At 51.7% G+C, this 22172-nt stretch overlaps 1 protein-coding gene across 4 annotated transcripts in view; it reads left to right on the top strand.

Annotated features, from left to right (window-relative positions):
- Nucleotides 1–22172, top strand: part of SNED1 (sushi, nidogen and EGF like domains 1) — a 122389-nt gene that overhangs the window by 72546 nt on the left and 27671 nt on the right. For 3 of the 4 annotated variants that reach the window (XM_043522043.1, XM_027829578.3, XM_043522045.1), the window contains 15 exons: nt 1841–1954; nt 2138–2254; nt 3152–3277; nt 5962–6066; nt 6809–6922; nt 7794–7910; nt 9232–9348; nt 9432–9548; nt 10179–10292; nt 11468–11641; nt 16635–16748; nt 18301–18414; nt 20586–20699; nt 20902–21015; nt 21842–22138. In XM_043522043.1, coding sequence (XP_043377978.1) covers nt 1841–1954; nt 2138–2254; nt 3152–3277; nt 5962–6066; nt 6809–6922; nt 7794–7910; nt 9232–9348; nt 9432–9548; nt 10179–10292; nt 11468–11641; nt 16635–16748; nt 18301–18414; nt 20586–20699; nt 20902–21015; nt 21842–22138 — 1968 coding nt within the window. The remainder of the gene's footprint in view (nt 1–1840; nt 1955–2137; nt 2255–3151; nt 3278–5961; nt 6067–6808; nt 6923–7793; nt 7911–9231; nt 9349–9431; nt 9549–10178; nt 10293–11467; nt 11642–16634; nt 16749–18300; nt 18415–20585; nt 20700–20901; nt 21016–21841; nt 22139–22172) is intronic. The other variant, XM_043522044.1, reaches the window with a different exon arrangement.

Genomic DNA, 22172 nt, shown 5'->3' with positions numbered 1-22172 from the left:
CTCTTTGGAACCCCCTTTCAGGTAGTTGAAAGCAGCTATCAAATCCCCCCCTCATTCTTCTCTTCCGCAGACTAAACAACCCCAGTTCCCTCAGCCTCTCCTCGTAAGTCATGTGTTCCAGTCCCCTAATCATTTTTGTTGCCCTCCACTGGACGCTTTCCACTTTTTTCACATCCTTCTCATAGTGTGGGGCCCAAAACTGGACACAGTACTCCAGATGAGGCCTCACCAATGTCGAATAGAGAGGTCCCTCGATCAAGTCCCTCGATCTGCTGGCAATGCCCCTACTTATACCACCCAAAATGCCGTTAGCCTTTTTGGCAACAAGGGCACACTGTTGACACATATCCAGCTTCTCGTCCATTGTAACCCCTAGGTCCTTTTCTGCAGAACTGCTGCCTAGCCATTTGGTGGGATTCATCTGTCCTAAGTGCAGGACTCTGCACTTGTCCTTGTTGAACCTCATCAGATTTCTTTTGGCCCAAACCTCTAATTTGTCTAGGTCCCTCTGTATCCTATCCCTACCCTCCAGCGTATCTACCTCTCCTCCCAGTTTAGTGTCATCTGCAAACTTGCTGAGGATGCAGTCCACGCCATCCTTCAGATCATTTATGAAGATATTGAACAAAACCGGCCCCAGGACCGACCTTTGGGGCACTCCACTTGATACCGGCTGCCAACTAGACATGGAGCCATTGATCACTACCCGTTGAGCCCGACAATCTAGCCAGCTTTCTATCCACCTTATAGTCCATTCATCCAGCCCATACTTCTTTAACCTGCTGGCAAGAATACTGTGGGAGATCGTATCAAAAGCTTTGCTAAAATCAAGGAATAACACCTCCACTGCTTTCCCTTCATCCACAGAGCCAGTTATCTCATCATAGAAGTCAATTAGGTTAGTCAGGCATGACTTGCCCTTGGTGAATCCATGCTGACTATTCCTGCTCACTTTCCTCTCCTCTAAGTGCTTCAGAATTGATTCCTTGAGGACCTGCTCCATGATTTTTCCAGGGACTGAGGTGAGGCTGACTGGCCTGTAGTTCCCAGGATCCTCCTTCTTCCCTTTTTTAAAGATGGGCACTACATTAGCTATTTTCCAGTCATCCGGGACCTCCCCCGATCGCCACGAGTTTTCAAAGATAATGGCCAATGGCTCCGCAATCACATCCGCCAACTCCTTTAGCACTCTCGGATACAGCACATCCGGCCCCAGGGACTTGGGCTCGTCCAGCTTTTCTAAATAGTCCCGAACCACTTCTTTCTCCGCAGAGGGCTGGTCACCTCCTCCACATGCTGTGCTGCCCAGGGCAGTAATCTGGGAGCTGACCTTGTTCGTGAAGACCGAGGCAAAACAAGCACTGAGTACATTAGCTTTTTCCACATCCTCTGTCACTAGGTTGCCTCCCTCATTCAGTAAGGAGCCCACGCTTTCCTTGACTTTCTTCTTGTTGCTAACATACCTGAAGAAACCCTTCTTGTTACTCTTAACATCTCTTGCTAGCTGCAACTCCAGGTGTGATTTGGCCTTCCTGCTTTCACTCCTGCATGCCTGAGCAATATTTTTATACTCCTCCCTGGTCATTTGTCCAATCTTCCACTTCTTATAAGCTTCTTTTTTGTGTTTAAGATCAGCAAGGATTTCACTGTTGAGCCAAGCTGGTCACCTGCCTCTAGGAGAGGGTTGGCCTTTTTATACGTCCGGTGGTAAGAGACAGAGCTCCAGACACAGAGCTAACAAGCAGGGGGCCTTAACCACATCCATAGATATGCATGTTGGGTTTTAGCCTGTCCTGGAGCCAGGGTTAGCCCTGAGCCCCTTGCTGTTCTTCACCTACAGAAATAAACGAGTGCGAATCCAGCCCCTGCCTGCACAGGGGGCGCTGCATCGACCTGGTGGATAACTACACATGTGTGTGTGTGGAGCCCTTCGTGGGACAGCGCTGTGAGACAGGTGCCCTTCTCTTATCTGCCCATAGCAACAGCCCCAGTGTAGGGCTGGGATCAGTCCGTGGCTGACCCTTCGCCATTCCTGCCTGCCCGTGTGTGGCTGTCCCTCCCCAGGCTCCATCCAGCCATGCTCTTAGCACTCCTGAGTCAGCGGGGCTGAGCCAAGGCTCCCTCTCTCCCACTCCAGACACCTCGCCGTGTGAGGATAGGAGTTGCAGGAACCGGCAGACCTGTAATTACATCCGCCCAGGACGCTACATCTGCACATGTTCGCCGGGCTACTACGGCAACAACTGCCAGTATGGTGAGCTCAGCCTTGCTCCTTCCCCCTCAGCCATGGATGTGGGGCTCGACTCTGAGCAGCTTTGTGCTGCTCCTGGTGGAAACCCCCTTGGGATTTACCCTGGGCGGGAAGCCCCCAGACAGGATAGAGCTTTATGTCACACCACCTCCCAGCACCCAGAATCAGGCCTGGCCAGGGAGAAGGAGATTGCCTGGGCAGTCCCCAGCCCTTGGGGGTCTCTTGGCAGCAGGCTGTATGCCATGGATCGGATCAGCCCCCAGCTGACCTCAGGGGAGCACAGAAGGGATCCTCCCCAAGTCCTACCCCCAAGCACCACTCAGGGGAGCGAGCAGCAGATTCGGTAGAACTCCCCCTGGACCGTGGCAGGAGCTGAAGGTGCAGGGCCAGGTGTCCCACAGAGGGACTCATCTGAAATGAGCCATTTCACCAAGGCTCCTGCCAGGTCACTTGTGGGAAGCAATCACAAAAGGGCTATGGCCGGGGTTCTCAAACCTTTCAGGGGGTCACAAGGTTATTACATGGAGGTCATGAGCTGTGAGCTTCAATCCCAAACCCCCTTTTCCTCCAGCATTTATAATGGTGTTAAATATATTAAAAAGTATTTTTAATTTATAAGGAGGGCGTCGAATTCAGAGGCTTGCTGTGTGAAACGGGTCACCAATACAAAATTTTGAAGTTAGCTGGGGGCTGATCCGATTCGTGGCATGGCAACCAGTGTTTTCCGGCAGGACCTGCCTGGCTGTTGGAGCTGACCCTGCTGGCCAATCTGACCCGATTCATCTCTGGAGTTACTCCCATTAACATCCTGGAGGGATACTGTGGGGTGTTTTGACCCCTCCTTAGCTTAAATGACTGACTTTTCCTGCCCAGTCTTTCACTGATGTTCACTCTTTGCAGGTGGGCCCAGAATGCCAAATGCTTGTCTCTCCAGTCCATGCCAGCATGGGGGGAACTGTCTGGAAACCGAACAAGGCTATGTCTGTGAATGCCCAGAGGGATATATGGGCACTGACTGCAGAGACAGTAAGTAGCAGAGGTGAGGGTTTCTTGAGCCAGAGGTTGATCATAGAATCATAGAATATTAGGGTTGGAAGGGACCTCAGAAGGTCATCTAGTCCAACCTCCTGCTCAGAGCAGGACCAATTCCCAACTAAATCATCCCTGCCAGGGCTTTGTCAAGCCTGACCTTAAAAACCTCAAAGGAACGAGATTCCACCACCTCCCTAGGTAACCCATTCCAGTGTTTCACCACCTTCCTAGTGAAAAAGTTTTTCCTAATATCCAACCTAAACCTCCCCCACTTCAACTTGAGACCATTACTCCTTGTGCTATCACTGAGAACAGTATAGATCCATCCTCTTTGGAACCCCCTTTCAGGTAGTTGAAAGCAGCTATCAAATCCCCCCTCATTCTTCTCTTCCGCAGACTAAACAATCCCAGTTCCTTCAGCCTCTCCTCATAAGTCATGTGTTCCAGCCCCCTAATTATTTTTGTTGCCCTCCGCTGGACTCTTTCCAATTTTTCCACATTCTTCTTGTAGTGTGGGGCCCAAAACGGGACACAGTACTCCAGATAAGGCCTCACCAATTTCGAATAGAGGGGACCGATCACGTCCCTTGATCTGCTGGCAATGCCCCTACTGATACAGCCCAAAATGCCGTTAGCCTTCTTGGCAACAAGGGCACACTGTTGACTCATATCCAGCTTCTCGTCACCGTAACCCCTTGGTCCTTTTCTACAGAACTGCTGCCTAGCCATTCGATCCCTAGTCTGTAGCGGTGCATGGGATTCTTCCGTCCTAAGTGCAGGACTCTGCACTTGTCCTTGTTGAACCTCATCAGATTTCTGTTGGCCCAATCCTCTAATTTCTCTAGGTCCCTCTGTATCCTATCCTACCCTCCAGCGTATCTACCTCTCCTCCCAGTTTAGTGTCACCTGCAAACTTGCTGAGGGTGCAGTCCACGCCATCCTCCAGATCATTAATGAAGATATTGAACAAAACCAGCCCCAGGACCGACCCTTGGGGCACTCCGCTCGATACCGGCTGCCAACTAGACAGGGAGCCATTGATCACTACCTGTTGAGCCCGATGATCTAGCCAGCTTTCTATCCACCTTATAGTCCATTGATCCAGCCCATACTTCTTTAACTTGCTGGCAAGAATACTGTGGGAGACCATGTCAAAAGCTTTGCTAAAATCAAGGAATAACACCTCCACTGCTTTCCCCTCATCCACAGAGCCAGTTATCTCATCATAGAAGGCAATTAGATTAGTCAGGCAAGACTTGCTCTTGGTGAATCCAGGCTGACTGTTCCTGATCACTTTCCTCTCCTCTAAGTGCTTCAGAATTGATTCCTTGAGGACCAGCTCCATGATTTTTCCAGGGACTGAGGTGAGGCTGACTGGCCTGTAGTTTCCAGGATCCTCCTCCTTCCCTTTTTTAAAGATGGGCACTACATTAGCTTTTTTCCAGTCTTCCGGGACCTCCCCCGATCGCCATGCGTTTTCAAAGATAGTGGCCAATGGCTCCGCAATCACATCCGCCAACTCCTTTAACACTCTCGGATGCAGCACATCCGGCCCCATGAACTTGTTCTCGTCCAGTTTTTCTAAATAGTCCCGAACCACTTCTTCCTTCACAGAGTGCTGGTCACCTCCTCCCCATGCTGTGCTGCCCAGGGCAGTAGTCTGGGAACTGACCTTGTTTGTGAGAACCGAGGCAAAACAAGCACTGAGTACATTAGCTTTTTCCACATCCTTTGTCACTAGGTTGCCTCCCTCATTCAGTAAGAGGCCCACACTTTCTTTGACTTTCTTCTTGTTGCTAACATACCTGCAGTAACCCTTCTTGTTACTCTTAACATCTCTTGCTAGCTGCAACTCCAGGTGTGATTTGGCCTTCCTGCTTTCACTCCTGCATGCCTGAGCAATATTTTTACACTCCTCCCTGGTCATTTGTCCAATCTTCCACTTCTTGTCAGCTTCTTTTTTGTGTTTAAGGTCAGCAAGGATTTCACTGTTGAGCCAAGCTGGTCACCTGCCATATTTACTATTCTTTCTATACATCGGGATGGTTTGTTCTTGCAACCTCAATATGGATTCTTTAAAATACAGCCAGCTCTTCTGGACTCCTTTCCCCCTCATGTTATTCTCCCAGGGGATGCTGCCCATCAGTTCCCTGAGGGAGTCAACGTCTGCATTTCTGAAGTCCGTATTCTGCTGCTCTCCTTTTTTCCTTGTGTCAGGATCCTGAACTCGACTATCTCATGGTCACTGCCTCCCAGGTTCCCATCCACTTTTATCTCTGGATAATGTCTGTCTTGAACAGTTTTACTGTTACATTTGAGATCAGGTCAGTTAGATCAAGGGTTGATCAGAGTTCAGGACGTCCTCAGGTAAGCAGTGGCTCTCCTCTCCAACAGGGAAGTGCAGCTAGCTCGGGATTTGCCATCTCCTACAGGTTAATTAGATTAAAGTTCTGATGTCCTAGATGAAGAAAGGGGAGGTTCTGCTGGGAGGCTCTTGTAGCTGAATGAAATGCAGGCTCCTCTCTCAAGGGAATCTGTGTGGGCCTCCATGTTTACTCCTTGTCAGAGTCACTTGGTTGCCACAGTGATGAGCAACTTGATAAACACCTAACTATCTAGCTAGAGCATGGACTCAGCTGTCCCAAAAGAGCCTCCGTTTGCCATCTCTGTCTGCACAGAGCTCTCTGAGGACTGCGAATGTCGGAACGGGGGCAAGTGTCTGGATGGAAACTTCACCATCTGCCAGTGTCCACCCGGATATTTTGGACATCTCTGTGAATTTGGTAAGAGCAAAGATCTCCCAGTTTATCAAATGCCCATATTTCCTTCCTTTCCCCTTTCTTTTATAATTGAAAATAGAGAGAGAAGCTAGGAGTCCTGCTGGTCCCACAGCCATTGATGGAGTGCTAGCCCTCAGAGACTATTCTCTATCACAGACATCTGCTGTTCCACCAACCAGCCTCTGCTCTGCTCTAGAGCCAAAGGGAGGCTACATTCCGAGGTCCTCCCCTTCCCACTCTTCTCCACTGGAGCCCCTGGCTCAGCACCAGAGAGTCACCTCCTCTGGGGCAAAGGAGAATAAACTATTTCCCATTTGTTCAGTCCTTAGCTCCACACCCTGCAGCCCGTGGACACTCCCTAACTTGGCTGCTGTCTCCTGGAGGAGAGGAAGGTTTGGGTTTCCATACACATTCACTCCTGAGCTCTCCACACCGATCCAAATAAAGCTGCAATAGCCCCTCCTTGGCAGGAGGGATGGTGGGATTCAAACAGGGTCACTTCCTCCTCCAGCTCCTCCTTAGCGGAAAAAGAGTAAAAAATCGCTGTAGAATGTCCTTCCCAGGCCCTGAGCTGGCTGAGCAGATGGCTGGACTCTGACCTATGGCTGGCACACTGTGGGGGGGTGCACTCACTGGATGTTGGCCTCTGGCTGGCACACTGGGGGTCACTGACCAGACATTGGCCTCTGGCTGCTGCACTGGGGGGTCACTCACAGGACACTGGCTATTGTTGCTGTTCTCACAGAAGTGACCACTACACCTTGCAATATGAACACACAGTGTCCGGACGGGGGCTACTGCATGGAGTACGGTGGGAGCTACCTGTGCGTGTGTCATACGGACTATGGCACCAACCACTGTGAGTCCGGCCTGGTCTGGGCACAGGGAGGGGCTGGGGGGTGATGGAATGGGTGCAGTGTGACCTGGGCGGGGCAGGCACTCGTAATATGGCTGAAGGGATCCGAGCTGCAGTGCTGCAGGGTGCGGGGGTGTCAGCAGTGCCTACGGTGATAGAGGAGCAGCGGAGGAGAGGGCAGGGCAGGGGGTGGGGGGAGTGGCAATGGAGGAGGTCAGGCATTTGTGACATGGCTTGGTGAGCTGCTACAGCACAAGGCAGGGACAGGGAGCACATCAAAGAGATGAGCCATCCCGGTAGGACAGCGCGGGACACCAGGGAGCCAGACTCCTAGCAGCTCCTATAGGGAGTAGATCTCCCCAGCCCCACTCATTCAGGGGTGTCAGAGACCCTCATCCTCCCTCGTGTCCCCCAGGCAGTGTCCCCGAAGTGGTGGTGATGACAACACCTCATTCCTATCTGGACATGCTGGGTCAGCTCTTTGTCCCCATTGCACAGCTGGGCAGAGCAAGGTGCCAAGTCCTGCAGAGAGGGCCTGACCCACAACTCAATGGGGAGAGTCCCATGGGCTCTGGGTGATTTGCTGTGTGGGACCTGGTCATGCCACTGCAGGAACGCTGGAAGTTCGCCCTAATCCTAGCAGCCCTGCAAATGGCTACAGTGTAAACGCTAGTGGCCCACAGCAGGGTGCAGGCCACAACAAGCCCTGCAACGATAAAGCCAGGGAGGAACACCAGGGAGCCAGCCAGCCAGCCCTGCCACAAGGAAGGAGCAGATTAGATGCACCTGTGGGGTTTTGCCACTCTGACCTGCTCTGCCTGGTAGGACTTATATTGATCATCTTAACTGTTTGGTCCCATCTGTGGTTTTTCAGCTGTGCCATCTCCCTGCGACTCAGAGCCCTGCCTGAACGGGGGGTCCTGCGAAGCCCATGATGATTCATACACCTGTGAATGTCCCCAGGGCTTCAACGGCAGGCACTGCGAGAAAGGTACTCCCGAGGCATGGGCTGGAGAGACGGGGCAGGGAGGGGTCCTCGGCATATCCCACCTGCCATGCATTCTGGTTAGTCTGTGTTCAGGAGACCCCAGCCCCATGCAGCGTAGCAGCACAGGAGCAGGAAACATCTGCATCTAGCGTTCCTGCTCCCCTTCCTGTCACTGTGTTGGGCAGCTCGGTCGAGCTGGGGAATGGTCACCTACAAAGAGTTCTGGCTACAGACCAGAGTTTGGAGCAAAATTAAAGTCCCTTAAGGCAGACGAGTAGTCTAGAGATCCTTCTGCTGTAAGAGCCAGTGCAATATCTCTTGGCTCTTCATAGTGGGGAAACTCCACTCCTGGCTATGGGGGCAGGGGAAGGTGAGAGATCGGGGCAGAACTAACAGCCTTGGCCTCTAGGAAACCACCGAGGAACAGAGATGCTAAGTGGGACAGTAAAATCAGAATGGCACGTCAGCCTGTTCAGGTCTCTTCCCTTCAGGACATCTCTTGGGACTGTCTGGCTCCCCCAGCACTGAGCAGATTCTGTAGCTCATTTCAGGACAGAGTGAAAGATGCACCAGAGGGTCCCACCCTGCTTGCATTCCCCTCTGCCATGGCAACTTCGGTCTCAGGAAGCACAAGTGGCTCTCCCAAAGCTATCGGCTTTCAATGGTTAATCCGCTCTGGTATCTGAAGTTGTGCATGGCTCATGTGCTATGCAATCCATCCAAGGAGTCTTTGCCTCATTGGGGAGCAGTGGGTGACTTGCCCAGTTCAAATGATAGACAGGTGGTAGCATTGCTGTGCAGGGCAGATATACATGGGAGTCACTGCAGCTGCTTCTGATGTAGAGCACAAGCTGTGTCAAGGCACACAGCGACGCTGTGGAACAGCTTAGGCGAAGAGTGGATGTGCTGATTTGCCAACACTTTCAAACCTAGGCAGGGCCTAAAGTCAGGATGTTAAATCCATATTTAGGCTCCTGTGTTTAAGTGGCCTGTGTTTCCACAGTGCTGAGCTCCTACCTGCAGCGCCATTGGCTTCAGTGGAGCTGTGCATGCTCTGCGTCGTTGACAATTGGGCCAATCAGGTACCTGACTGGATTTCTTTAAACCTGACTTTGCGCCCCCAGGTAGGAGATTGTGGCTGTTTCTGAGTAGCTGGAGAATGTAACCCCTGGTGGCCCCACCAGGAGGGGGTGGCTGGGCTGTGGGAGAAGCAGCCAGCCCATGAGAGGGGGTGAATTGAAGCCATCCCCACTCCTGTTGATGAAAGCACAAGGGGTGATGCTTTCTCACACGTGGCCCCTCCACCTGTGTTCTCTTTCCTCAGTCAGGCCAAGGCTGTGCAGCTCCGGGCCATGTCGGAACGGGGGGACATGTAAGGAGGCAGACGGAGAATACCACTGTGCCTGCCCCTACCGATTCACTGGGAAGCACTGCGAGATAGGTACCCACAATGCTGAGCGCTGGTGAGGGGAGAGCTGGGAAGGCATTGGTTGCTGTTTAACATGGCTTTCTTTGTGCCCACAGGTAAACCAGACTCCTGTGCCTCTGGGCCATGTCAGAACGGGGGCACATGTTTCCACTACATCGGCAAATACAAGTGTGACTGTCCCCCAGGCTACACAGGCCGGCACTGTGAGATAGGTACGAGCGTGGCAGACTGGCAAGGAGGAGAAACTAGGGGTCTGGCTCCAATGCTCAGCTCAGAGTCACTGTCCAGAGACCCAATGTCTGCCGTTCAGTGCTTGGCTACTAGGCCGGCAATCAATGGGCTTGGAGTCATTCACAGGCTCTGAACATTAACCAGGGGAGCATCCTCAGCTGGGGAAGCCACAGTCAGGCAGTTTGGGGTACTGGGTGCCATTGCCCAATCAATGGTGTCTCTGGCCATTTAATAGAGGGCGTGTGTTCAATCCCTGATTGCTGAAGCACACAAGCAGAGAGCTGTGCTCAGTCTGTGGCAGTATCCACAGAGACTGAGTTCAATGGCTGGCTAGTGTAATTGCTGCCCAGTGAGTCCAGCACCCATCCAGTCGTAACCCAACTCCTCCATAGGCCTGGCTGGGTGCCCTAGAAAATCCTCTGAGAACTGAGTACGCTGGCACTGGTTTGTGTTAGTGGAGTTGGAGGGCAGTTGCTTTAATGCTCCTGGGAACTCATCCCTACATCCCCATGGCCTGGCAGCGTCTCCAGGTAGCACTGTAGATGCAGCACGGAGAGGGAGGAAGGGCTCCAAGCAGCATGTCCATGGCCATTTGTGATACTCTTTTCCAGCCCCCTCTCCTTGTTTCCTGAGTCCATGTGAAAACGGAGCCACCTGCGAGGACAATGGCAGCAACTACACCTGCGCGTGCCCTGCGGGATACGTGGGAAAGCTCTGCCAGTCAGGTAACAGCCAAGAAGCCTCAACACCAGGAGCAGGCCAGAGAACTAACCCTGCACTTGAGCAAGACCGGCTTAGAGCACTTCCCAAGCCTGCCCATCGACAAGGGGAGAGTCCTGAACATCAACCCTCTAGCATTAGACAGCCCAGCATGGCTCCATCATCCTGGCTGAATGCAGGGGGTGGGGTGGGGGTGGGGGTTTGCTAGAGGAAGAATGGGAGTTGGAAGACACGGCTTCTCTTTGCAGTTCTACACAAATCCCCAGGCGATCTCAGGCAGTCCCTTAATCTGGCAGTGGAGTTCCTCTGAACCGACACCTGCATAACAAGCAACAGTTTGGCCCAAACTTCATACTAAAGGTGCCATCTTCTTAAAGAAGAAAACTTTTTAAAACAAAGGGATCATGGAAGCAAAAGGCCCTGTGAAGATGGGTCTCAGGAATGTCTCAGCCCTGTTGACACTGTAACTTCAGCCCTAGAAAGGCTGTTCTGTGTATCCCCAATATATAGGTCCTTCACTGTGGCAGGGCTCCCCCTTCCCCAGATCATTTATGGCCTGGTGCAATGGCACCATGTATTGAATAGTTTCCTCCCTGCAAGTAATGTCTTTGGCACCCATTGGAGGTGCTGGGAGAGGGTGGGAACCGAGGCCACTGGTGCTGTTCCTGGATCCCCACTACCCTACCAACAGCAGTAGGTGATTAGGAGCACTAGTGAAGGCGCATGGGTTCCTAATGCCTGCTGCTGGGCTTTCCCATGCCTCACACACACACACACACACACACACACTTGCTTTGGCATATTTCAGAGCATGGGCATGGTGCCAATGTCAACTTCTTTAAGGGGATGCTATAGAAATGCCCTGGGTTGCAGCCCCAGCATTGGAGTCTGCAGGGTTGTCTCCAGGCTCAAGCTGCTCTCTGAGGCCAATTCTTGGGTACGGCAGGGTTCACTTCCCCAGGCAGAGCCAAGGTTCTGTGGGCTGGAGCTGGACAGCTCTCTGGAGCTCACAAGCACAGCTCTGGACTGCAGAGCCATCATGCTCTCTAGACTTGGCCCAGCTTGCCGCCTCTTGAAGAGAGAGGGAGCAACTGCTCCTTAGACAACTGGGTTCCAGCGTTGGCTCAGGGACGCCTGCTGTTCACATGCCTTGTTATTCATGCTTCTCCTCTTTCCCCAGAGGTGGACTGCGGCATTCCCAACGAGGTGAAGCATGCCCAGGTGCTGTTTAACTCCACCCGCATGGGCTCTCTGGCTGAATACCAGTGTGAGCGAGGCTACATCTTGAGCCCTCAGAACAATCCCCGTGTCTGCAGAGCACAGGGCATCTGGAGTGACCCCCCAGAGTGTGACGGTAAGTTGGTGCGATGTGGAAAGGGGCCTAAACAGACTGAGCTGTCCTGCCAGAATGCTGCTCCTGGCTGGGCCTGGAGCCCCCTTAGCAGTCATGAGATGTGGCCATTTTTTCTTGTGGCACAGCCTGTGTGGTGCCCCGGGGATGCTCGGGAACACCCCTCCCTGATTAGACCAGACTCTTTTCAGTCTGTACGAAGATACCCAGGGCCCCATACCCCCTCGGAGGCAAACAACTCCTGGGGGGACATAGGGTCAGGATGTGTTCTTCGTGCTGTCCTCGAGCCCTCTGCTCGATGCACATCTCTGCCTGGCAGCCACGCTTCTGGGATGTGCAGCACCTGCAAAGGACATGCAGCTGCTGGGAAAGGAGAGATCAAGCCACTGTTCTGTGTGGTACCAGGGAGCGAGAGGGGAGCAGCATTGTGAGGGCAGATTGGGATCAGCAGAGAGCAGGTGCCTGCAGCACAGGACACAGAGGATAGTGCTGACGGTGTCCATCAGAGTTTCCAGAGGAGGGAAAGGATGGGCCTCCTGGCAGGAGCGCAGTCCAGATGAGCAGCACTGGGGGATGGAATATCACTCCAGACCAATGGCTGGTTCACTATCACTAGCCCCACTCCCCTGGAAACCACCGCCCTGGCCCACTCCTGGGCTGTCTAGCTGGTGTATCTGCAGCTGGCATGCGTACTGGGCAGCACTGCGCTTTACCCTCTGCTCTGTCTCCGAGCTATGGCTCTGACTTGGCCCTATCCTAGCTGCCATCCATGTCCATGGTTACTGTCACTACGATCCCTTAGTGATCCTGGTGAGGTCCTCAGCCATGTTTCCTGCTCCGTTTCTGAGTTGCCCTCCCAGTTTCTGTACTTCATCCAAGAGACAATAGACCAAATATGACATTGCCTTCCCTGTGCCCATCCCACAACTCTCTCCTCCTTCTCCCCTTCAGTGACTCCATCCCATCTCCTGATCCAGTGACTCCATCCCATCTCCTGATCTCCCTGTGCCCACTCTTATCCCTGTCCTCACTCTGCTCCAGAACCTCTCCCCCCAGATCTTCCACTCACAAAACAACATGCTTTAGCTTCTCCCAAAGCCACCTTCCACATCTTCCTTATCTCTTTCACCTCTAAACTCATTGAATGTGCTGACTACAATGGCTGTTTGGAGTTCCTCATCTCCAGTTCCATCTAGCCCTCTACTCCAGGCCTGTCTCCGTCTGTCCAAGCTAAAATCTCAGCCTGTGTCTCTGACATCTTGGGTGCGCAGCCATCAGCTCAAACTCAACACGGCTAAAACAGAGCTCTTAATTTTTTCCCCTCCCAAGTCCTCCCCATCACCTCCTTTTTCAGTCACTGTGGACAACACCATCATCCTGCCTGTCCCTCAGACCTGTAACCTGGGCACCCTCTTCAACTCAGCCTAGATGTGAGTGTGACGGGTTCCCCCCAGGGTGCCACCTGGAACTGGGGTACCACTGAGCCCTCTGACCGACCATCCTGGGCTCCCTCTCACACTTAGCTGCTGTGACAAGCTGCAAAGCCCTCCAGGCTGCACTTTCACCAGCATTCACACAGGTAAGGACACACCCAGCTGCAGTTACATGCAGACTCTCTAACCACCAGCTTCCCAGCCTAGGACCCCAGAGCAGTACTGTCCTGCCCTGGTCAAATCTGGCCAGTATATGGGTTTAGCACCCACCTCTCCCTCAATGTGAAGAGGACAATGCACACTTGTGGTAGCCAAGCAGAGATTTTCCCTGAGCACTTCAGTCAAAGCCCACTGGTTTAGATTAACACAAAGAAAGTGTATTAACTACAAAAGATAGATTTTAAGTGATTATAAGTGATAGCAAACAGATCAAAACAGATTACCTAGCAAATAAACAACAAATGAAAACTAAGCTTAATATACTAAATAGAGTGGATATGAATTAGCAGATTCTCACCCTGAGAAATGATATAAACAGGCTGCAGATTCTTAGTACCTTTGCAGCTTGGAATTCCCGGGTTTCAGTCTTTGGAACAAGTGTTTCCAGGAGTCTTCTTGTGTGGGGAGTGAAGAACCCTAGATGATGTCACTCCCTGCCTTATATAGCTTTTGCATATGGTGGGAACCCTTTGTTCCAAAGCTGTGGACAAATATTGGCATCCCAAGATGGAGTCCGGCATCATGTGGCCTGGTCACATGTCCTTGTACAGTCATAGCAGCCATCACTCACAGGCTGTCTGTAGTGTTCTCAGGAAGGCTCACCAGGTGGGAGATAAGCTTCTCCTAAGGCTATTGTTTTTAATGGCCCCTTACTATGAATAGGTCCTTTACAACCAGCTATTTAGACTGAAAGCATCTTGTCTAGGGGCTGTTACCCAGCTGTAACTACATTTACAGTATAGATACAGGTTTCAGAGTAACAGCCGTGTTAGTCTGTATTCGCAAAAAGAAAAGGAGTACTTGTGGCATCTTAGAGACTAACCAATTTATTTGAGCATAAGCTTTCGTGAGCTACAGCTCACTTCATTGGATTCATCCGATGAAGTGAGCTGTAGCTCACGAAAGCTTATGCTCAAATAAATTGGTTAGTCTCTAAGGTGCCACAAGTACTCCTTTTCTTTTTGAGTATAGATACATAGTGAGTATTTATAACTTCAGATACAAAAATGACACATGCGTACAAATAGGATAATCATATTCAGCAAATCATAACATTTCCAATGACATCTCACGTGACCTGTCTTGCATAAAATGCATCATAATTACTCTATAACCATATCATAATAATGCCACTATGAAGACTATGGTATGCAGTGTCACAGTGAGGACCTAGAGAGAAGTCTAAATCTTCCTGATTCTCTCTGCATAACCCCTAAGGAACAGCCTTTCCTATCCCTCCACACATCTAAAGCTCTCATCAGCTCATGCCTCAGTTACTGCAGCATCCTTTCACAAGTGGAATCCTGCCCTGCTCATGTCCATTCAGACTGCTGCTGCAAAAATTGTTCTCTTAGCCCAGCCTCTGTCCATGTCATGCCTCTCTTTGCATCCCTCCCTTGGCTCCCCCTTCTCTAGTGCATCGAACATGAGCTACTTCTCTTCACTTCCAAGGCCCTTTACAGCCTATCACCAGCCTGTGTATCATCTCTCATTCACAAATGAGTGATCAACTCCCACCACCGATCGGTCCACAAAGCCAACCTTTACTGCCACCGGTTATGTTTTCAAACTAGTCCCGTGGGGCTGTCATCCTCCCAGGATACACAGGCCTCCCATGCTGCCCCTTGCACGTGGGACAAGTGCCTTTCAAGCATGCGATGCATTCCATCTTCATCCCCTTTAAAGTCCTCCTCAAAACACTCATCTGCTGTGAAGCCAACAAAACAGTTGCCGGTGGCTAGGCCATGGCTGCTCACAGCACTGACTCATAGCCTCTCATTGTTCCTTTGTGCTCCTCAATTGTCTGTCTACACCTGCTGGGTCTGGTCTTAGATTCCAGCTCTTATTATTCTCTTTTTGTATGGAACTGATGCAATGGGATCCTAAGCCATGACTGGGGCTCCTTGGTGCTACCATAAGACACCTAATAAATAATATACGGCACCTGGTGCAATGGGGTCCTGAGCCATGACTGGGGCTCCTTGGTGCTACTGTAATTTTTCCCACCCATGTGCGGAATGAATTTTGTTATGTGATATGTGATACATCACCTTCATATTGGTGCAAATAACAAAATTCATGTGGTGGGGATGAGGCAGAGGGGTTCGGAGTGTTAGAGGAGGCTCAGGGCTGGGGCAGTGCATTGGGGTCTAGGGGTGTGAGGGCTTCGGCTGGGGGTGAGGGCTCTAGGGTGGGGCCAGGGATGAGGGGTTTGGTGTTCCAGGGCTATGGCAGGGAGAGAGGACTCCCTCCAGCTCTCTCTCCCTGCAGCAGCACCTGGGCTGGTGGGGAGAGGCGCCTCTCCCCATCATGGCAGCTCTGGGAGTAGGGCCACAGGGTAGGTGCCTCTCCCCAGCCACGGCAGGTCCAGGCCAGGGGAGGGGCGCTGCAGCAGATCCGGGCTGGAGCTGGGTTTGGGCCGGGGGAGGGGCATCCCGGCCACAGCTGGGTTCGGGCCACCTTGGCCGCGACAGAGTTGGGGCTGGGGGAGGGACACCCCGGCAGGGCTGGGGCTAGGGCCGCAGGATAGGTGCCCCTCCCCTGTACCTGGCAGGTCTGGGCTGGGTTTGGGTCAAGGGAAGGGCGCTGCAGCAGGTCTGGGCCGGGGCTGGGTTCGGGACGAGGTGCCCGAGCCGTGGCAGGTCCAGGTCGCAGCAGAGTTGGGGCTGGGAGAGGGGTGCCCTGGGCCAGGGCAGAACTGAGGGTGTGGGAAGGTGCCCCAGCCACAGCAGGTCTGGGCCGCAGCAGAATTGGGGCCAGGGGAGGGTGCCCCAGCTGCAGCAGGTGTGGGCCGTGCTACCCCTCCCCCGGCCATGGCAGGTTGCGGGCATGGCTAGGTTGGGGCTGGGGGAGGGGCACCCCTCCCCCATCCGCAGCAGGTCCATGGGCAGGTTCCCTAAGTGCCTGTGCGGTGCTAAATAGGCTGCTGCGTGACCGTGCAGTTTACAGGGAATTTAGGTCCTAGGCCAAGACTAGGGCTCCTAGGTGCTACAGTAATACGCCTAATGAATAATGTACAGCACCTGGCACAACGAGGTCTTGAGCCACGCCTGAGGCTCCTACGTGCTACCGTAATACACTTAATAAATAATAATGGTGCACAGGTTGGGAAGCTCCACCCACCCACTCCCCACTGTAGGCCCAGGTGGCTCTCTGGGAGGCCGTCAAAATGGGCTGTGCTTGCTCCTTTAGGCACGGTTAGCAGTGCAGCCTACTTCACTGCATGCACCTCTGTGTGGGATGGGACAATCATGGCCATCGAAGATGGTCTTGTCTGGCTTGGATATTTCACTGACTATAATGCCTTCTCTCTCTTCCCCCCCCACCCATGCTTCCCTCCCCAGAAATTAACGAGTGCCTTTCTCAGCCCTGTTTCAACAGAGGCTTATGCAAGGATCGTATCGCCGAGTTCCTGTGCCTGTGTGAAGCAGGATACACAGGCCCCCACTGTGAGTTGGGTAAGAGAATGTGAAAAATACACTTACGGGGACCCCATCCAATGGTGAGCAAGACAGGAAGATACCCCTGCCTGGATTGGCCCTCAAAGCTGCTTCAGAAATGGCCTGGGAGGGAGGTGTTACCCAGGGATGGCCTCACCCAGCAGCCCATCTGGAAAGCATAACAGCCAGGGCAGCCAAAGGCCAGTTAGGCAGTTCCAAGATCCATACCACTGGTGCCGCTCCTTAGAGTCTCATGCTCCTTAGAGTCAAACCCTTAGCTTAGAGTCTCATGCTCCTTAGAGTCACACCCTTAGCTTAGAGTCATGCGAGAGCTACAGCACTCATCCAGCATACAGCCCTGCTAGCAGCTGGGGCAGAAAGAGTTCCGAGGTGCTTATCATCATGGATCTGTGCCTTACAGGGGGGATGAACATCCATGCCACCACACACGTGTGTGATCAGTCTCCTAGAGCTATAGAGGAGAATGTGGCTGAGTTTTTCAATGCAGCCAAATGGATTTAGATTCATAGTCCCCTTTTAAGAAAATGGGAATTGTGTGTCTATATCCCCTAGTCAGCTTTAGGTCTGTATGTGTTGGGGATATAAACAGCCACATGTACCCTGCACCCTCTTATTCTCTTTATTGGAGCTGATTGGGACTTTGTTTTTAGAAATGTTTTATTTTAATAATTGTAATATTTTTGAGATTTCATTTAAAAGAATGGCTTTCGGCAACCAAAAACTGAAAAAATTCAGCAGGTCAGGAGAAAAATATTCAGTAAAACCAATAATTTTTTGCCCAGTTTTCCAAAAGGATTTGATTTTTCAATGAAAGTCTGAAAAATGTGGTTGAAATTGGACACTTCCCGTGGGCAGCGGGGAGGGGGACCCAAAGCTTTCCCCCAGCTCAGTTCCTTGTACCTGCCCGGCTTGTGCTTGTGCCCAGTGTACTCATGAACAGCACCAGCCCTCTTTAATGGGTACCAGCCTAAGGGAGCAAATTCTTTCTGTGTGGCAGGAGCGTTGGCAATGCCCTTTTCAATGGGGCATGTGTATGTTTTAATGGCACAAATTACACACACAGCTGAAGGGGAGCTATGAAAAGGAAGAAAAGTGGCTGTGTTCTCTAGGTGCAGCATGGCACACACAACCCAATGTCAAACCCACAGCATATACCAGCAAAAATACACCCCAATATTCACAGTGTCCCCCCTGAATAACAAGGCATTTGATTGTGGTTTCAGACCGCTCCTTCCCTATGTGAGGCTCTTGTTATTCAGACAGGGTTTTAATGACTGCCCAAGCCTGAAATCAGAACTGGATTAACGCAAGTGCCAGGGGTTCCAGCACAGCAGCCCGGCCTTTCAGGACTGACTCAGTTGTGCAGTTCTTACTCATGTTGGTGAGCACTTAAACCAGTAGCCCCAAGTCAGTGAGGCTACTTGTGTGTGTGTAAGCGCCCAGGGTGGTGAATAAGGGCCGTCCGATCTAGCTCTGTGTTGTCAGTGCATGCTGTGCTGAGGATGGGTTTCTGGTCAGTACATGAGTGTTTCCTTTTGCCTCTACACAGAGATTGATGAATGTCAGTCCGACCCCTGTAAGAACGGAGGAACCTGCAAGGATCTCCCAGGATCCTTTGCTTGTCAATGTCCTGATGGCTTCATGGGAATCCAGTGTGAAACAGGTAGAAATTTCACAGGGTAAAGCTCAACCCAAGTCCCCCAAAGCCACTGCTGGGATTTCCAGTCTGATGCCCCTGGACTAGTCTAAGAGAGAGCCATGGAGGCAATACTGGCCTGCCCAGCCTAGTCCATCCTCACAAAGCTTGACAGGTTTGCCCTGGAGTTTCCAGGCATGCTCGCTTGTAGGAGGACAACCTTGTCAGGGCTGGGATGGGAATTCAGCAGCCCTGCGCTGTCCTGCTGGAGCATGAGATTCAGTTTCCATGCTCTTGAGCTCCACCAGCAGGCTCTGATTCTGCCCTGGGAGACGCCCCTGCATCTTCCCTGCAGAGCGGTGTAACCTGCGTCCAGTTAGCCTGCCCAAGGTCACCCAGGCAGTCTGGGCTACAGCAGGGACTCAAAGCCAGATCTGCAGTGACCTAGGCTGGTGCCTTAACTACTGGCCCAGCCTTCCTCCCTCAGTCATGGCACTGTCTTAGCTAGTGCTGGGCAGTCCCCAGCACTGATACTTTTTTCACATTTTGTCACCAATGGGGAGGTGGGAAATTTGGTGACATTTTTGTGATTCTCCCCCCCCCCCCCCCCCCGCATTATTTTTCAATAAACCCTAGAGCTGGCCACAATTTATTTTTTAATTTTGAAATTTCAAATTTTGACCAAAAAAAAGTGAGGAAAAAGTTCTAAAATCTGTTTTCTGATTTGTGTTGATTAATTTTTTACCAGCTGTGGTGATAAGCATGAGTTGCTGACCATGACCTTTCAGTGGCCATCACTGTGCATAATAAGCTCCATGTATCTGTGCATCATGTCTGTATTGAAAGACACCTGGTCACCTTTTAAGCTACCTTCTGCTTGGGTTTTTGATGGCAATCAAACATACACAGTGACTTTTAAATATCAGCCCTGCCTCTGTGTAGAAGGCAGGGGCCTCCTCGGGACTCTCATTCACATCAATGAGCACTTAACCAGGGGGTCTGCTGGCATCAGTACGTACTCACCCGCCTATCCCGGTGAGCAGACAGAGGCAGGTGCCATATTCAGTGTGACCTGCTGACGCGCATTACCAGTTCCGTAGTAAGCTTTGATTGAGTGGGTTTGAAATGGGACTAATCAAAGTGCATTAATGAGCTGTTTAACATGTGTCAGCGGCCTGTTCGCTGCACACTAACTGTTCGTGGAGACCAGCCCGCACTGTGTGATGATTTTGCCCTACTTTCATGAAAATGATTCCAGCAAGCACACTGCTGTGCTGTGCTGAGACCAGGTGTGCTGTGCCAACCTCAAAGCCCCACGTCACCAAGTCCTTACCGTCACTGACATTTGTGGGGTTTTTCCCAAGAAATGACCCAGAGCCTGAACCAGAGCCTTCTGAGGTCAGTGGAGAGAGTCTTTGGACTTTGGATCCTTCCCTGAGTAGGGACTTGAGGCTCTGGTCCACAGATTGTAAACAAAGCAAATTACAGTCAGCTAGTAAATAGATTTAGCTAGTGATCTACAGGATATAGGCTCAATTAGCTGGATAATTTGATGTTGGTTCCAAGACATACCTTTCTCCCCGCCACCACAAAAGACTGTCATAGAAAAATCCATGCACTTAAATGGCTTGTCTGCATGTAAAAGTGAATCTGGAATAAGGTAGGATGTGATGGAATAAGAATTTCCACACATGAAGTTAAATCAGGAATAGCTATCAGGAATAACTCCCCATATAGACAAGCCCTTAAATTAGTGCAGTGACACTGAGTTAGCTTTTCACCGTTGGAGTAATGTGTGAGTTTTGCAGTGAGATCATGCATCATAAGCAACCAATAGACAATGACCCTCCTGTGTCAGTGTGCTGGACTTTGGGCAATGAATTCTGGGAGCTGTAACCCAATGGTTTGGGACACTACTTCAGAGCTTGGATATGCTGAATGTGAGGGGCTCATAGGATGAATATGTGTCCTGCATTTAGCCCATGGGCTGCACTGTATGTGCATCTGGACTATCTTGAGTGAGTCACCAATTTCACTTCCCCTGGAAACAGATGCATGTTCTGTGCATGGCCCATGGTTCGCACAAATACTTCACCTGCTGCATGTGCAGCAAGAGTCCCCGCAAGGGATCCAGAGTGTCCTCTAATGTCCATGCTGTCTCTGGCAGATGTTTGACTGAGTGTATCTGTGCCCTCTAGAAGTGGATGCCTGCGAATCAGCTCCCTGCCGTAATGGAGGGGACTGTGAAAACTATGGTGGTTCCTACCTGTGTGTCTGCCCAGAGGGTTTCTTTGGCTACCACTGCGAGACGGGTAAGCCTTGGCTAGGTGTGAGAGACTTAGCTAATGACCTCCCAGAGCCCCTGTTACATTAGCACTGGCTGGTTAATGCAATGTGGTTGTATGCACTGTACCTGACTACTAGTTTGCCAGCCTTGAGCAGTAATTAACATTTTTTATTCAGCTTTCTTGGGCAGCGCGAGCCATAACCCTTGATCTTGCTCCTCTCCCCCAGCCAGCGATCCTTGTTTCTACAGCCCGTGTGGGAGCCGAGGCTATTGCCTGCCTAGCAATGGATCCCACAGCTGCACCTGCAAGGTGGGCTACACAGGCAAGAGCTGCGAAAAAGGTAAAGGGGCTGGATGGCTACTCAAGTGAGTCCTGTCTGTCATCACAGACAGCATACGCTGCCACATGCACTGCCAGGATGCAGCCGTGTGTGCCCGCTGTGGGGGGGGAATCCATGCCTGGGCGAGACCCACTGACAACAGGCTGGCACTGCCGGGCTTAGTCATCAGGGAAAATCGCTGCCTCGTCTTAGAGTGTGGTGATACCTGCAGACAGAAGGTGTCAGAGGGGCTTGATCTTGCTGGGTGCTGAGCAACTCCAGGAGGTTTTGAAGTCAGTCTGAGAGAGGAAGGATGGTACTGGACTGGCACTCACAAGGCCTGGATTCAGTTCCCAGCTCTGCTGCGCACTCCCTGTGTGAATGTGGGCAAGTCTCTGTGTCTGGGCCTCAGATCTCTATCTGTAAAATGGGGATTGATAACCTCTGTCTGGCTCGTCTGCTTTTAAACTGCCAGCTCTTCAGGACAATGCCCATCTCAGACTGGGTGGGTAATCCCTAGCACAATGGGGCCCTGATCTCAGCTCATGCCCCAGGGTCCTTCTTCAGGACTCAAACAGGATAATAAGGAGCAGCAGGCACCAGCCTTTGGGCCTGTGTGAACCCCCTGGGAGTGTAGAGCACTCAGCGCCATGCAGGCTCATGCCCCAGCAGCACACACTCCCTGCACTGTGTATGACTGTTGTGCTGTATATCAGTGCTGCTCTCACAGCTGCCTTGACACAATCCTGTCAGCAAGTGTTTGTGTGCTGGAGGTCAGTCCCAGGGGTCTAGTGCCTAAAGATTTACCATGTTACTTCTTCCCTTTGCTTTGATTGATACCCTGAAGAACTGCTGCCACCAACATCATTAAAGGTGGTCAGGGTGGAGGACACAGGGGTGTCGATTTCTTGGTACCCCCCCGAAGACCCAGTCGCCAGGCAGATGATTGACGGCTACGCCGTGACGTACGTATCCTTCGACGGCTCTTACCGCAGGACAGATTTTGTGGACCGAAGTCATTCTGCCCACCAATTGCGGGCACTAGCCTCTGGCAGAGCCTACAATATTTCTGTCTTTTCAGTCAAACGCAACGTGAACAACAAGAACGACATCAGCAGGCCTGTCATGCTCATCACGCGCACTAGTGAGTAGTGTCGGAAGGGGAATACAAACGTGAG

Source organism: Chelonia mydas, chromosome 9 (assembly GCF_015237465.2).
Source record: "Chelonia mydas isolate rCheMyd1 chromosome 9, rCheMyd1.pri.v2, whole genome shotgun sequence".
Lineage (NCBI taxonomy): Eukaryota > Metazoa > Chordata > Testudines > Cheloniidae > Chelonia > Chelonia mydas.
This window is presented reverse-complemented; position numbering and strand designations above follow the sequence as displayed.